This window comes from Pituophis catenifer, unplaced genomic scaffold (genome assembly GCF_029215685.1).
Source record: "Pituophis catenifer annectens isolate HBS135680 unplaced genomic scaffold, rPitCat1.0.hap2 SCAF_1, whole genome shotgun sequence".
Classification (NCBI taxonomy): Eukaryota; Metazoa; Chordata; class Lepidosauria; order Squamata; family Colubridae; genus Pituophis; species Pituophis catenifer.
In genome coordinates this window covers 25725505-25742496 of record NW_027256881.1, presented here as the reverse complement: position 1 = coordinate 25742496, position 16992 = coordinate 25725505, and the positions used below count along the sequence as shown (strand labels likewise).

The 16992-nt window shown below is 39.6% G+C and overlaps 1 protein-coding gene across 1 annotated transcript in view; it reads right to left on the bottom strand.

Annotated features, from left to right (window-relative positions):
* Positions 1-1901: 1901 nt before the first annotated feature.
* Positions 1902-16992, bottom strand: part of EXTL3 (exostosin like glycosyltransferase 3) — a 28342-nt gene continuing 13251 nt past the window's right edge. The window contains exons 2-5 of the mRNA XM_070947225.1: positions 5892-6019; positions 3320-3464; positions 2490-2618; positions 1902-2400 (exon numbers count right to left, since the gene is read on the bottom strand). Coding sequence (XP_070803326.1) covers positions 2191-2400; positions 2490-2618; positions 3320-3464; positions 5892-6019 — 612 coding nt within the window. The 3' untranslated portion in view covers positions 1902-2190. The remainder of the gene's footprint in view (positions 2401-2489; positions 2619-3319; positions 3465-5891; positions 6020-16992) is intronic.

Genomic DNA, 16992 nt, shown 5'->3' with positions numbered 1-16992 from the left:
ACTTAAACCAAACATGATTGATGAAATACTTCCAACTTGCCCTTCTTTTTGCCTTTTCTTTGGGAGACATTCAACCACCTATGAGTTCAGCAGAATCACTAAATAACTGCAGTCTAAATGTGAGGCATGGACCCACTTCAGTGAGGAATGATCAGCACCATGTTCTGTTCCTTTATCAAGGAGAGACCTGTGCTGTTCTTGTGCAAATGAGAGGCTATATACCTAGGATTGGCCATTCCTTAAGACTGTGATAGAACTGATAACTCTGAGCATTTGTAATTTAAAGTAAATGTTAAAAAGGGAAAATAAGGAAATGGGTAGTTAATACTGCCCAAATATGGTAACATTCAGTACAGCTAAGCTACAAATCAGCAGTGCAACTCTACAGAAGTTTTGGCATTACCAAATGGTCCGTGGGGGAAGAGGCACATAGAAATTATATTCCCTCAGAAACATTTGTTACAGGAGTGCCAACTTTTTATAGATGCTATAGGAATCTGGGTAATTTATTAATAATTATCTTTCCACAAATGAAAAGAAACAGCTCAATTAAGGTTAGGGGTTTAGAAATGACAGCAGTTATTACACCCATTTCTCAGTTGTTCCAAAACTGTTTACTGGTGGCCTATTTTGGGAAGAGTGTATTGGAATGGACCTCTTTGAAAATTAGCAATTTGGGGTATGAAAGGTAGAAAAAAATGCAGCTTATACATAAGTTGAGACTCACTCACACACCTACACACACATTTCCAACAAGAAATTTCCAGAATGTTTTAACAACGGCTATGAATGTAGTTAAAATGAAAAGGGGATACCGGGAGGAAAAGGGCTAAGAAACTAGGCCACAGAAACCTGTTCAGTTCATGCCTGTGTCTGCAGAATTGATCCCAGAGGTTGGAATCGATACAAATTCCATTACCAAGCCAGAACCATTTCTTTGTCTTGAACGACCACATAGAAGGAAGACGGGGGACAGAAAATATCCGCACATGCAGGAGGTGTAGAATTATGGCAGATTCACTACAAGTCCTCATCCAAAGGGTTTTCACAGAGATCTCACTCATCTTTGAGACACATCTGCTTCTTTTAGCCTGTTCTGTTGGCACTAAGCTCATAAGTAACATAGTTGTCCATATTTTATGGCTGTATTCACATGACACATTGAAATACAAACTAGCAATCCACCAGTTTAGATTCCCATGCTGCCCAAACTCAGCCTGTGCAGTTAGTCTGTGTTTTCAGTATGTCATGCAAACCCAGAAAATTGGGTCAATTGAATAAAACCATGGTCCAGTTAACCATAAGGAAACTTGGCATGAAAACAGAATCAATAAATAATCTGTCAATCAAGACCTCTGAGCTGAACCAAATTTTCCAAGGCCAGGGAGACAGTGGAACAGAGCTTTGTTAATGGCAGAAAAAGCAGCATCTAGGATCTGAGAAGGAAAAGTAGAAAGGGGGTTCCAGCTATCTTTCCTCTGAGGCAACTAGCAGCCATAAATTGGGAGCACAGACAGGAAGTCACCGTGGTGTTGTGAGATAATCCATCAGCAGGCACACAGGACAGGCAGCATTCTGGGAGGACCTTGCTTTACAACGAGGTCAGTGAGAGAGAGAAAAAGGAAAAAGCTTGACCATAGCAATGAGCTCCTTGGAGCTACTAAGGGAAACAAGTTCTGGGTGGAGGGAATGCATAATTTCCTCTGTGAAATCCAGATCTGAAGCACATTAGACCAAAGAGCAAGCAGTTATGAGCCTCTGGTGACCAATCCAACTTTCCCAACTGCACAACTTGCTCACTAAGGAATACAGGAATTTCTTAGGTCTCTGCTTCCCTACAAGCATCATTAGGCTGGGAAGAAAAGAAAATCAAATTATACTTCCCTCCCCCCCCATCCCAAAAGGTCTTAAAAGGTATATCTAAAACACTTTCATTTTAAATAATAATTAATATTCTTAAAACCCCAGTTATACCCTTGGTGAAACAACTTACTGGGGATCTAAAGAAAGTCTTTTATTTTTTCTGAGTAAGTGAGTCAAAGCTGTCTCGTTCAACGGAGTCCTGTGCCATACAGTTCTGGCAGAGCTTGTGTCCCAATATAAACAGAAAGGGGCAACTGTCCCCCAGTTCAATGACCTTTCTGCCTTGTCCATAGGCCAGTTCCAGACATCCACAGCCGTGTCTTCTGTTTAAATGAATTTGAAACATTTAGTCTTGTCATGTGGTAACCGGGTCTTGAAGAGGACTGAGTCAACACGGAACTGCGTATACAGCAAGGGCATGTAGCCATAGACTTTGACGAAGAAGTTGATGCATTTGTGCCGCTCATGAAAATGGGAGTCATCATGAGAGAGTGCCTGAGGACAGCCAGGGCAACGGAAAGTCCACCGGGAAGTCACCTGGGCACAAGAAAGCAGGAAACATGATCATATTATATTCATGTTCTTGGGAAAAATCTGCCTTTCTCAATATTTCGGCAAGCACTGACCTTGATTGGTGGTTTCCTAGTAATATGAGAAACCAGGAAGTTCATGGCAATATCCTCACAGTTGATATATTCGTCTACCATATCACGGATGGCCTGTGGCATCACATAAGAATACAGGTAGGCGTAGTACTACAAACAGAAGGAAAAATGAGCACACATTTAAAAAGTACAAAAATGTTACTGAAGAAGTAGAAGCAAAATCTTTTATCCGATGACGTTAGATATGCATACTAACTTTACCCTTTAACCAAGATACACATGTATAATAAAGTTTTCATGACAGCTAACATATGTGTTCTTTAAGAGGCAAAGTGACATCACCAAAAGTGGAAATATGAATTTATTATCTCTAGATACATCTTCTCACTGGAACAACAGAATTTGAATGAGTCTGGATATAAGGCAGGAATCAGAGATTCAATAGGCAATTTGTGACTCAAATTCAATAATCCCGATGAGCAAACAACCCTATTCAGTCCAAACCCAGGATTTTGATTGGTCAAAATGGTCATACAGTAAAATGTAGCCCTTGATAGGGAACAGCAACACAGAGATTATTAGTAGCTGTCCTCCTTTACTTCCAACACATAGTACATCAAAGCCAAACATACTTGCACAGCAACACATAGCACATAGAAATGCTCCTGGAGCACATAGAAATGCTCCTGGTCACAGATTGAGATCACTATTTCCAGACTACACTTGCGTTGGAAAACTAAGGAAAAACTTAAATTCTCCACAACTAGTAATCTTGCAGTTTTCCTCATTAGAGCAAGTATTTGGCCTAAGTCATCATGAAATACGGTTCTCTCTAAGGATTTGCCCCTTACTTTGTGGAAAAAAGCAGCCCCCGTCAGCACCATGGACAGTTCACAGGAGTAATTGGAGTTGTAGAGCCAGGACTGGTGAGGGATGTCCCATGCATGATACCTCCCAGGGAATCCTACAATGCGGTCCCGAGCTTCTCTCCAAACCCTACAAAGACAAACAAAATAACTTAAAGCAGGCAGAGAAGAGGTGGGACACGCTGGAGAGACAAGAAACAGAGAGATGTTTGCTATTGCATGATCCCTATTATTGAGTTGTCTACATTACACATTTAGATTTTTTAAAACTTAGAAAGGTTTAAAGGGTTCCTCCACCCCCACTTTCTAGAATTGGAATGAATGGGCCTCCAGTTCAGATGCATTAAACTACAATAATACTCTCAATCTTTTTTTGTGAGAAAAACTGGTGAAATGATATAACACTTTGACTCTCTTTTTCACTGCTTGATCTTGAGCACAAATAACAATCCAAATTCTAATTGTTTATTTTGGCAGTGAAACCTGAGACCATCTCCTATAGCAGTGATGGCTAACCTTTTTGCCATCGTGTGCCAGGAAGGGGGGGCGGTGGAGGTTTGCGAGCGTGCATGTGCCCACAACCATTATTCTATGCACCCCGCCCTGCGCATGCATGCATGACCCTGCCCCTCCCCGCCCCCCGCTCCTGGCACACAATGGCCCAGTAGGCCCGTTTTTCTTTCTCACCTGGCTCCAGATCCTCTCTATGCATCTGGGGAGGGCAAAAATAGCCTTCCCTACCCCCTCGGAGGCCCAAAACGGCCCATTTCCCAACTTCCGGTTGGACAGGAAGTGACATTTTTTTGTTGTCCCCAGCCTCCAGAGACTCCTAGAGAGGCTGAGCTGGCGTGCCAGGTGACATGGCTCCATGTGCCACCTGTGGCACGCGTGCCATAGGTTCGCTATCACGGTCCTATAGCCTACTGAGGCTATATTCAGACATTTCAACACTAAGAGAGCGTGTAAAGCTTTTGAAAAAAGGTGCTTCACAATGGTAGGAATGAATATAAAGCACCTCTTTTCAAACCATTAAAGCAGCAACATCATTTTTAACGAAATTTCTCTATCTTTCTGAAGCAGTTGTCAAAGTTTCAGAACCAATTTGGTTGCTTTTAACAATTTGAAAAGAACTGCTTTTCTTGCATGGGAACTTTTATCCAAAAATCCTGCCTTCTTCTTGCTGCTCTGTCTTCCAATATTGGCTTACATCCCTGTCTGTGATATTCCCATGGCTGTTTATGTCATGCCAGCAAACAGGCTCTTTTAATAGTGGTATAAATAGCAATTTGTTACTAAAAATGAAGTATGCTAAAAACAAGTCTCTCCATATGGTGGGAGTTAAGAACACAGAGAAATGCAATCATAAAGCTGATTTTTCAGAAAATATCCTATAAGGTTGGGAAAGATTATTTTTACTTGTAAGGAGGGAAGGGAGGGAAGAGAAGATAGTCAAGGCCGTAAGGTAATTGTTTTTGTTCTTCAGCTTTAAAAATATTATAAATAGAACACTTGCACACTCATTATTAAGGAAATAATAATAATAATAATTATTATTATTATTATTTTATATATATATATATATATATATATATATATATATATATATATATATATATATACATACATACATACATACATACATACATACATACATATATAAAGAATTGTCCTGAAGATGCGAGTTCCAGGTATAGTTATAGAAGAAGCGATAGACATCACGATCTCCGGAACGTTTAAAAGTTTAAAAATTTTATTTTAAAACTTGTGCTAAGCTTTCGTCGGCCCCTACTCTGACGAAGTCGGTAGGGGCCGACGAAAGCTTAGCACAAGTTTTAAAATAAAATTTTTAAACTTTTAAACGTTCTGGAGATCGTGATGTCTATCGCTTCTTATAGATAGATAGATAGATAGATAGATAGATAGATAGATAGATAGATAGATAGATAGATAGAATTTATATTTTGCTAATATAGCTAAATAATTTTATTGGTATAAAATGGTTTGTCGTGAATGCGACTGCTTGAGGGCTCCTGGACTGGAGCTGAAAGGCAAAAGGGATGCAGTACGCTCCCTCCCACATGCTCAGGGCACTTGGTACCATGTCCAAGAATTTTATAAGATACATCAACAAATTGCAGCTTCCTACAATAACACCAGCGGAACTGCAAAAAACTGCACAACTTGGAACATCGTACATCTTAAGAAGGTACTTGGTTGATACCTAGGACACTGGCAGCAACCCGTATCAACCATTAGCACCAGTCAATGGTGTTTGTGATGCATTTTTGAATGTTCAGTTGACTGAGTTTCATGTTTAATGAATAAAGTAAATAATAATAATAATAATGCATGAAGACCAGTGTTATAATGGCAAACATGAAAAGAAAGTTATACATTGGCTTCAAAATTCCATACTTCCCAATCAGCACAGAAATGGCCAAAGCAAGTAACGATAACAGGAATTGTAATCCTCCATATCTGCAAATCTTGATGGAAACAGACAATTAGTTCAGACCTGATACTAATGGCTGATGATTAAAAATTAGATTTCACTCACCTGAATCCAAACATGATCTCATCATGGCGAAGGTGGGCATCATCATCAATGGACAAAATGGCTTCTGTTTCAATCTCATCCCAGGGCAGAAACCGATTATTCAAACTATTCTTCTCAGTCCGTACAACCTAAAATATATATATACCTTAAGACTTGGTTTTTTTGTCTTTTCTTTAGGGTGTCGTATCTAATAATGGCCATAATGGATATAATCACACCAGAATTTGTTTAAGCAGATATATGACATAAAGTACAAATCAAGATATATCAGAGCTCATCACCTCTTGTGCTGGCCACGCCCATCCCCCCGAGCTTACTTTTGGGGTAAGGCTTTTATTAGGCCCACCCCAAAAAAGTCAGGCTAGGGATTATTTTTGCGGTGGGTCTTATTTTTGGGAAAACATGGTATATAGGCATAGCAGAAGAATAGTAAACTACATTTCTCTTGGGGGAGAAGATAGAGTTTTGGAAAAATGGTGGGAAGTTATGACAGTGCTTGACTCCAGTTTTGTCCTTAACTTAGGGTAGTCTTCTCTTGCCTGCTGGCCCTGACCTCTCCCTAAACTTTAGTGCTTAAGATCACTCAGTCATCTATCTGGGTGCTCTTTTTGGACTTTCCACAACAGACCATGAAAAAAAGATTCCCATTTGGATGCTGCCTTTCCCCCATGATGTCTACTGGTTATTGTGACGGGCAAAATATGCCAGTTTTTGGGGGGTGGGTGGGTGTTTATTTGCATAAACCTTCTCATGGGGAAAATATCAAACACACAGTGCAGGGTTTGAATTGGTATATCTTATTCAAAGAAAGATTTTGGCACTAAATTGCCAAAGAGTTTGTTGCCTGTTTCTGTCTCTTTGGGATAAGAGTCCCTCTTTGAGGGAGATGGGCAGATCAGAAAATGGGAAAATAGTTCAACAAGCAAACAAACAAAGAAAGAAACAAGTAGGGCTGAACGGAAAGCCAGGGTTCTGATCTCTACTCAGTGTATTCTTTGTGAGTTCATCGTGTACGGGTATACATTCATTGTAGAGCAACTGTTTGCCTCCTTGGGAAATCAGAGTATATAAACTGCTATTCTAAAATATCAAGTTCCCACTGCTACAAACATACATAACTCTTTCCCACAATCACCAGAGTGATATTTTTTTTAAAGCAAGCAATACCCACGAAGAAAGATAGAGCACTGTGGCAATAAAAGGTCATTAAATAAGAGTACCCTTGGATCCTATCATAAAAAGAAATCCTGCCCTGAACAGTGGAAAATATTTATTAAAAAGAACTGGGTGACAGTTGATATGATTAAGATCCTGCATTAAGTCAACATTTTAGAAAATATTAATCCAAAGCTGAAACATAATTAATTAGAAGGAAAAACACAGTAAAAACAGAATGGTTAATCAATTACTAAGCCCCAATGCACAGAACTGCCACTCTGGGTTCTCCTGACCTTTGGACATGAGAAAAAAAAAAGACATGTTCCACTGTATTCCCAAAAGCCTCTGCTGTTATAGCATGGTCTATCCTCTCTAAGAAGGATGAGAAAGCGAAATACTTCCAAATACCAGAAGCAATGGATGAAATAATAGAAGAACTGTTATTTATTCAAAGCTCTACATGCATCTATTACAGCCTCATCTCTATGAAGATTGCAAAGCTTTAGATTATGTGCAAAAGATACACATTGCATATATATGCCCGGGGTGGGCTTCAAAAAATTTAGCAAGGGGTTCTCTGCCTGGTTGCTGGGTGGGCATGGCCATGTCGGCCTCCTGCACCATGGTGGGGAGGGCGTTTTTGCCCTCCCTGGCCTCCGGAGGCTTTCTTTGAGCCTCCTGGAGGGCGAAAATGGCCTCCCCAGGTTCCGGAGGCCCTCTGGAGGCCAGAAACAGGCCCATTTCTGGCCTTCCCAAACTTCCCGAAGTAAGCCCAGTTTTTCACCCTCCCTGAGCCTCCGTGCATGCCCTGCACTTACCTGCATCCAAAAAGGGCCATGTGGGGGCTCCTGGGAGGGGTGGGAAGGGCCAGCCAGGAGTGAGATTTGGGGGTTCTCTGAACTGCACAGAATCTTAGCTAGAGGTTCTCCCGAACTCCTGCGAACCCCCAGCAACCCACCCCTGCATATGACTTGATAGAACGTATCATTTTTTAAATAAGGAAATTAGTAATATCACACAAGCATAAAAATATCCAGCTGTTCTATTCTCAACAATTATGGTGGCTAATTAATTTTTAAATAATTAAAAAGCGAAATTAGTCCTTATATTTTCTGGATCTTAAATATAAAATAGTCTACACCACAGAATGCATTCAGAAAGATTTTACATTTTTGTTCCACACAGTTTGGGTAGCAATCAATAATCATTATTGTACTAACAATCATGCACCTGTAAAGCTATATTGATTTTTACAGAAGGAAAGAATATTTACTTGGAGATATTTAAGGTGCAAAAAGCCTGTGAATCAATATATTCTAGGCAAGTGTCTCAACCAGTTACATCAATTCTCCAGCTACTTTCTTGTAAAGATCACCATATACAGAAAACACTGTTGAGGAAAAAGAAAGTGGTTTTTTTTCTTAGGCTATCTGAAATAAGCAGCTTGATACTAGGAAACAGATTGAGCTCGTAATCCTGAATACATTCACTAAAAGTAAGGTTTGATTTAAATCTAAGATATTCATTTGGATACTTTTTGCACTAATAATCTGCCATAATATACCATATAAACTGCATACAATATTGAGCCGCGGTGGTGCAGTGGTTAGAGTGCAGTACTGCAAGCTACTTCTGCTGACTGCCGGCTGCCTGCAATTTTGGCAGTTCAAATCTCACCAGGCTCAAGGTTGACTCAGCCTTCCATCCTTCCAAGGTGGGTAAAATGAGGACCCAGATTGTTAGGGGCAATATGCTGACTCTGTAAACCGTTTAGAGAGGGCTGTAAAGTACTGTAAAGCGGTATATAAGTCTAAGAGCTATTGCTATACAATATACAGTGAATATACCGTAAGAGATTAGTAAAACAAACAACATAAACCAAACCTGAGGATTTTGCTAGCTGAAAACCTTTTCTCTTGATATCTAGGTGGCATAAGGATCTTTCTTCTCTTCACTAGTAAAACAATTACCTATTATATAGGCCAGTGATGGCTAACTTTTTCCGGACTGAGTGCCCAAAGCGTGCGCATGAATGCGCACACATGCAACCAAACTCCCAAAATGCAATGCATGCACGTCCCCCACGCATGTGCTCCAACCCCTGCGCATGCGCCCTGCCCCCCATGCATGCGTGGCAGAGACCCGAAGACCAGCTGGCCGGCGGGAGGCACCCGCACATGCGCAGCGGACCTGAATTGGGTGACAGCTGGAGTGCCATCAGAGAGGGCGCTGAGTGCCACCTCTGTCATGAGTGCCATAGGTTCGCCATCACAGCTAATTAGAAGAATCAATGAAACACATCAGCAATGAAGAAGGGCCATATTTGACATTTGAGTAGAGTACTATAGACCAACTCCAAAAAGTAGACAGAATCAAACCACACCTAACCTTAAATTCTTTTTTTTTTTTATTTGATTTATATGCCGCCCTTCTCCGGAGACTCAGGGCGGCTTACAATGCGTTAAGCAACAGCCTTCATACTTTTGTATATTTTTACAAAGTCAGCTTATTGCCCCCACAAACTGGGTCCTCAATTTACCTACCTTAGAAAGGATGGAAGGCTGAGTCAACCTTGAGCCTGGCAAGATTCGAACTTAATAATTGCAGACAGCTGGAGTTAAATTACAATGCATTAGTCTGCTGAGCTATCCAGGCTCCTGTAATTTAATTCAGATGTGACACTAAATATTTTATTTATTTAGTACTGCATTTAATATTTTCCCCCACTGTGACTTTAAAAATTATAGTGACAGCAATGCAGATAAGGATATGCACTTCTGTTTTATAAGCAAGAATATCCAAATCAAGTTGTGTATGATTGGAACTTATCTGATCCTGAAATCAGGATTTCATCAGCAAATTTGTAAAAAGTGTTTATGAGTGTCCAGGTTTGCTGTTAAACAAGCTCCCAAACAGCTGCCCAAATTCTGCAGACAATATGACAATTGTCATAGATTGTGGAAGTTGTCTACACTGCTGGAGGTCAGCTAGATTGAAAGAGCTACATTGAATTTCATTTTCTTAGATAGGGCCCAGGGTTCAAATCTGTTGAGATCCATCTGGATCTTGAGCCCACCTTCTGGAATGTTGGCTATTCCTGCCAGTTTAGTGTCATCTGCAAATGTGATGCTTTGTGCTTCTATTCCCTCATTTAAATCTAAATTCCTCTCTGAGCAAAGGCAGTATTGCTAACAATACTGTGCCATTATGGAAATAAATTTGTTTGGTTCTGTGACGTAATTACATTTGCTATGTGGCTGCTTGATGAATAATGGGATCCAAAACTGTTGCAGACTAAGGAAACAATGGCTGCCAACAGTCTAAAACAGTGTTTCTCAACCTTAGTAGCTTGAAGATGGGTGGACTTCAACTCCCAGAATCCCCCAGCCAGCAGCGCTGGCTGGGGGATTCTGGGAGTTGAAGTCCACCCATCTTCAAGCTTCCAAGGTTGAGAAACACTGGTCTAAAAGAAACAGTAAGGCTAGAAAGGTGTAGACAAGTACCTTCTTTCTTGCAAAGCAAGTTTCTAATTCTAATTCTAACAAACTAATATTACCAGTTAAAAGAGTAATTCAGTGTCGTACATGGCTGATCAATGCATTTTTTTTTCAACTTTATTCAGTTAAGAAACTAAGCAAACCAGTCTTATCTATTAAGAGCCCTGGTGGTGCAGGGGTTAAAGTGCCAGTATTACAAACTCTGCCCACAGCCTGGAGTTTGATTCTGACAGAGCTCGAGTTTGACTCATCCTTTCATCCTTCCAAGGTTGGTCAAATGAAGACCCAGATTGTTGGAGGCAAGATGCAAATAATGCTGACATTTTAAACTGCCCAGAGAGTGCTAATAAACACTATGGGGCAGTATATATGCCTAAATGCTATTGCTATTGCTATTGCTATTAATCAGTACCAGATTCTGGCTAGCCTGGCAATCAACCCAAAAAGAAAATTCAAAGGTAGCATTAAAACAGCACTTAATCCTGCCAATTTAAAACTCAGCTTCACTTGGTCCCATTATCATATTATCACAGGGAGATTTTTGTGCTTATGTTTCAAATTAAATGTCAAATATAATTTCCTGCCAGAACAAGGAACATGTCTGCTCCCTTGGAGGAGTTCTGACACGGTGACTCAGCATCTCACTCCTGCCAAAAAAAATGGGAAGGGATACGGAGGCCTCTCCCTCTTCCACAGAAAATCACAGGCACCTTTGATTTGTTAACAAATCAAAGCAGGTTGCGCCTCCTTAGTTTCATTCTCCCCTCTTTGTATCAGAACAAACTGCTGGCTTGGATCACTCTGTGGTAATTCCACAGTAGCTATTGCAATACCAAAATTGCTTTCAAGAAAATAGTAAAAGGATGAAGGATGTTATTTTAAACGGAACCCTCCTAATAGCAAATCAGGTCTAACATTTCACTAAAACACCAAATCTGACAGTTTTGACTGATCGCAAAAGGCACACCAGTCTGATCACCTAAGCCTGAGTGAAAAGACTGGACATGCGCAGGAGGTGTGGGCGTATCCTAGCTGTAGAGGAAGTTTGAGTGGCACCCAGGCTGTCCAGTGAGACTGAGAGTATCCCAATCGGTGGAATGTCGGAGCAGCGAGGTGGAAAAACATAACTTCACACAATGCCCGCTACAAAGACAAGATCCACAGGATATGCCTCTTTAAAGCAGGAAACATCTCTAGTTCATTGCTCAGAGAAGTAAATAGCGGCATGGTAGGAGTCACATCACTTTGTCTTCTCGTAGGTTGAACTAACCAAATGGCAAGGACAAGATGCTGCCAACAGCAAAAAGGCCCTCTGAAGCTTGAGGGCACTGAGTGAGAAGAACTGGTGTTAAATGATCATTAAGACCGTGATAACAGGTGGCTACCACTCATGCCAGGAGCTTCTTTTCGTTTTGTTTTGTTTTTGAGGAAAGCTGTCTCTGCAAAAGGTTGAGAAGCACTTCTTAAATTCGAAGTTCAAGGTGCGTATGGTAACGGTGCCAAAGAAAGCTTCCCTTGGCAGAGCTTCTAAATATTTCGCAAGAAAAGCGGAGTTGCCAAAAGATTCAAACATAGTTAGTAACTTTGTGTAAAAGGCTCTGCCAACTTAGGAAAGCTTTTGTTAACACCACAGCACCTCTGTGGGCGTTTACAGCAGTGATGGGAAAGAGTATATTGGGACGGTGTTTTGACACTCTTACTTAAAGTAAGGTTAATCGTACAATCACTCATTACATCTTTACTGAAAAGGCTCTGGAGATCCCCCCCCACCTCTCAGATATAGAAATGGGGTGACAAGGTGGAGGTTGTCTGCATTAACAAGAATTTAAAGTCCAGAAAGGTCAAGAACAAGCACAACTCCATACTTTCCTTATTATCTAGCTTTTCATACAGTATTGATTCGTGTGGATCTTATCCTGGGAGCAGATCCTGGGAAAGGGGAGAAGACAATGCTCTTGTTGAAGGCAGATGGACAACTAAAAAGAAACTGAAAAGAGGTTAGAGGGGCACAAAGATATACTCCAGGACTTTCCCTTATGGTGTGATGTAGCACACTTTCCTGAGGAGAGCAGGAAGAGGAAAAATGGGAGAGGCGATGGCTTAGGGAAGCAGCAAGGCCAAGATAACCAACAACCCTTATGGCATGAACAAAATGGAAAAACAGAGAAGAATAAACAATGGCTATTTCTCATTGTCTTTCCTCATTCTTTCTTCAGTATGCAATCATTTACTGTGGTAACCACCTGTAACTCCTCCCTTACACAAAATGAATCTTCCTCTATAATAGAGTCTACCATGTTACATCTTATTCATGCCAGGCTGTAACTTAAGAGCCTTAATTGGCCATCTGTGGCTATCATAAATCTTCACACATGAAGATAACATTGATCTAACTCCATGTAAAAGTTATTTCACCTCCTTTATTTTGTCATATAGCATTTTTTTTAATCCTTAGGTCAAATGGGTTAATTCTTTTTACTTTCATCAACTTACTTACCAATTTAGTTCTCATAAAAGTATGCAAAATGCTTCAAGATCAAAACATTTTAAAGGTCAGACCACTTCTGGTCACTTGGAAAGATCAAATAGTCCTTCCAAGGTCAAGAGGTTTCAATTTCAAAAACCTGTCATATTCTAAATCTCATACCCCAATATGCATCACTTCCATTTAATGAAACCAATCTTCTGAATATATGTATTTATCATCAATGAACCTAGCTCATTCTTAGCATTTTTCCCTCACTTTCCTCAATCCTCCTGATGTAAGGAAGCAGAAAATATGTGGCCAAATATTTATAACCATTTACAGACCATTAAAACAGGATAAGGTCAAAGCTGGTATCTGTACTCAAGGGTCTTATCACTTCTTATTGAGGCCCCGTTGAAAAAGTAAAGTCCTCTCATTTAAATGACTTAAAGAATTCAAACCAAGAATTTGGTTTGGTTGCATCTTATCAATTATACAGAATATTTTCAGTTCAGCAACTCCATCTGTTGTTGCTCACTGCCAAGGTTCTTCAATGAGCTAACTCTGGCCAATGCCAGCGACTCCGAAATTGTAGCCCCATGAGCAACATATGAGAAGCATTATATATTAAAAATAAAACCCCTAAATTAAAAACATCCATTAGAAACAGAATAGAACTGTTAACAGTAATGTAATAGTTCTTGAAAGGAAACTGGGCTGAGATTTGTTCATGAAAATACCGTAGCAATTTGATCCTTATATTCCACAACACTTCAATGTTCAACGTTGCAACTCAGCTGTTCTAAGATACAGAAGATGCTCCAATGAATATATCTCATAATTGGTGGGAAGCAGGCAAGAGTAACTTGCAGGACAATCTCCAGATTACAGATCTCACTTTGCATAGGATGCATGAGTATGCTTGGGGTTAATCTGGGCTTTGGTTATACCTGTGACTTATTTGCCTAAATTTGCCTGAAAGAACCAAGGAGATATCAAAGACATTCCTTTCTTACAAATTATTCTAAAACTTATGATAGTGGAAATGATGAGAGATCCTCAGAATTTAGGGCACTTCAAAGATGTTTAGATGCATATTTAATCCCTAGTAGTGGGGAAGGTCAAATAGGATTGCCCTGCAGAGACATCCTGAAGAACAGACATGTCCTAGAAGTGTAAAAGCAATGAAATGTAAAGCCATCTGTTACAGAATCATTATTTAAAATGATGATCATCATTAGTTAGGAAACCATGGTGGTTAAGTGGTTGAAGGCAAAAAGCATGGAGTGGAAAGGTCGTATGTCAATATCATAATATCATGGGCCATCTCAGGAATTGTATTGTCAACTGGCAATAAACTTGATGCTCCAATTCCTAACAGTTAATCCCGGCAGTTTCGAATGCTGGTGGTAGAAGGACTCTTGCCAAGAACTCTGTAAACGCTACAAGATTTCAAATGAAATCTACACAGGTGCATAACTTGTACATGCAAATTATAGAGACCGCAATGAAGAAAGTGTAGTTGCACCTGTTCTGTATTTTTAGTAGAACACTATGCAAAAGCATAATTTTCCTTCCCTGCAAATGGAAATACTATGAAAAATTCTGAAGACTGAAGAAGGAAAAATTTGAGTTTCTTTCAGGTAGGCTATGCTATTTGTCTAAGAAATTCCAGCAACGGCGTTAATAATTCAGGTTTGCTGAATTCCCAGATTGAGTATAGTTAACACCTACAGTAAATGCAACAAATAGTTTAAAAGCTTTCGAACAACAGGAGGAACCAGCTTTCTCAAACAGAAAAGCTCTTTCAGAATCTGTTCATATTTAAAACGCTACAAAATTCACATCCATAAAAGAAATTTCTTTGAAACGGACCTGCAGAAAATAAAAGATGAAGAGAGCTTCTGTCAGCACTCCGATCTTCCCAGAGAAAGTTATGGAGTTAGGCTGCAGAATAAAAATTTCAAATGATGCAAAGGCAGCAGTATTTACCAAGATACTTTAAATCAGCGTTTAATATCTGGTTTTGGGAGGCATAAAAGAAAAAGAAAGTGTAGGAAGCTATTTCCTTTTGCCTCAAATATCATAGGTGGATGAGAGATGACTATGCTGAACATCTTCAAAGAAACAAGGCAGACAATTTCTCCAGTCATCCATTTTCACTCCTAACAAATAGCCTATGTAATTAAGGTATTGTGCCACCATTATGGGGCTTTATTAAAACAGAGAAAAATGTGTAAATAATTTTATTTTCCTCTCTGTCTTGAACAGCATATCTGATCAAGAGGAGTAAATGGAGTGTGGACTGTTCCCATCCACAAAAACTGCATCCAACAACTGAGATTACAAGCTCAAAATAATTTTGTTTTCAATGTTTTCTCAAAGCTGAAGTGATCAATAATGAAACAAGTAGGCAACCTTTCAGCAACTGGGAACTATTTCCTCCTCACACATACTACGCACACACAGGCATGCTTTACTGAGACATAATTTTCAAGATTTTCCCCAGTTTTTATATTTGTGGAGAGAGTATTTAGCATTACCCTTGATAATTTGAATCCAGTTTTAGGCCTATCACATTAATCTGAACAACAGCAAAAAAAAAAAAATGCTGTTTTTTTTAGTGTTTTGCACCAAAGCTTTGTAGTATGTTTAAGAAAGAGCTATGGTGGAAGCAAATTACAGCTTTAGGGACCGGGTTTGTGTGTCCTATAAGTCAGGGGTCTTCAACCTTGGCAACTTTAAGACTTGTGGACTTCAACTCCCAGAATTCTCCCAGGATTCTGGAAGTTGAAGTCCACAAGTCTTAAAGTTGCCAAGGTTGGAGACCCCTGCTATAAATACACCTTCACATGTACAAATATGCCCATATAAGCTTCAGAGTAACAGGGCACTTATCCTCCAGCAAGCCAAAAATATGCTGTACAAATAGGAATTTTTATTTATGCCAGAATGATCCTAACCCAAATCCCCAACTGTGCCATTCCAGACAAGGTACTTTACTTCTAGCAGAAATGAAGAGAGAGAGTTTGCAAGGCACCTTGAGCACAGTAGGAATGGTAAATAATAGACATTATCGGGCAAACAGGGAGAAGGATAAATTTCAAAGCAGCACCAAGAAATCAGACAGCTTTTGCTTATCTTTTGTTTAACAAATTTTAAACCATTTAAAATGGTTGCCCACTCAGTAATCAACTCCGAGCAGTGAATAACAAATTAAAATAGCAATAATCATAAAACAAAACACATCCCGTCAGTTTATGGTTACCAAAACTTCATATGGCAATGAATTCCACCAGCACAAGGAATGATGATGTAACTTCATCAATCCACTGCTCTTGTGATAAATAACTGGTAATATTTTCAATGCTGTTTCTTAGCAACTCAGGAATATTTCTACTCACCTGCAAGGTTGAACACATATAAATTGTAGATCTCACTACTTAATATCCACAAGGCATCTCACAACCTTCAGAGTGTTTGCATAATAGGATGCAGATTTGCATACAGACATTCACACCACACAAACAAGTATGCCCCTGAGATCTACAAGGAAAGCAATAATATACTCCAGTGGTAGATGACAAAAGTAATTTATAGCACAACAATGAAAGAAATGCTGTGCTCCACAGTGCCCTAAGCAGTTGCACCAGACTATCCAAAACTATAGAATGTTTTAAAATGCATGACTCACAGCAAGAAACTTGAATATTCATGGCCACAGGGATTAATAAGAACTGGTAGACTGACTTTCTTCTATAGGGACAACCTTTTTATTTGAGTTCAAGCTGCAGGTCTCTGTAGAAGGAAAAATTAATCTGAATTTCACGTACAACAATTCAAGAGGAACACTTATTATTTTATGTATTCATCTGTATATATTCAACTTTTGCATAAAACCCCCAAATTTATTGTACTGTAATATCAACAAAATATCTAAACTGCATGTCTGCTTTGCATAAAGGAGGCGACTCTATTT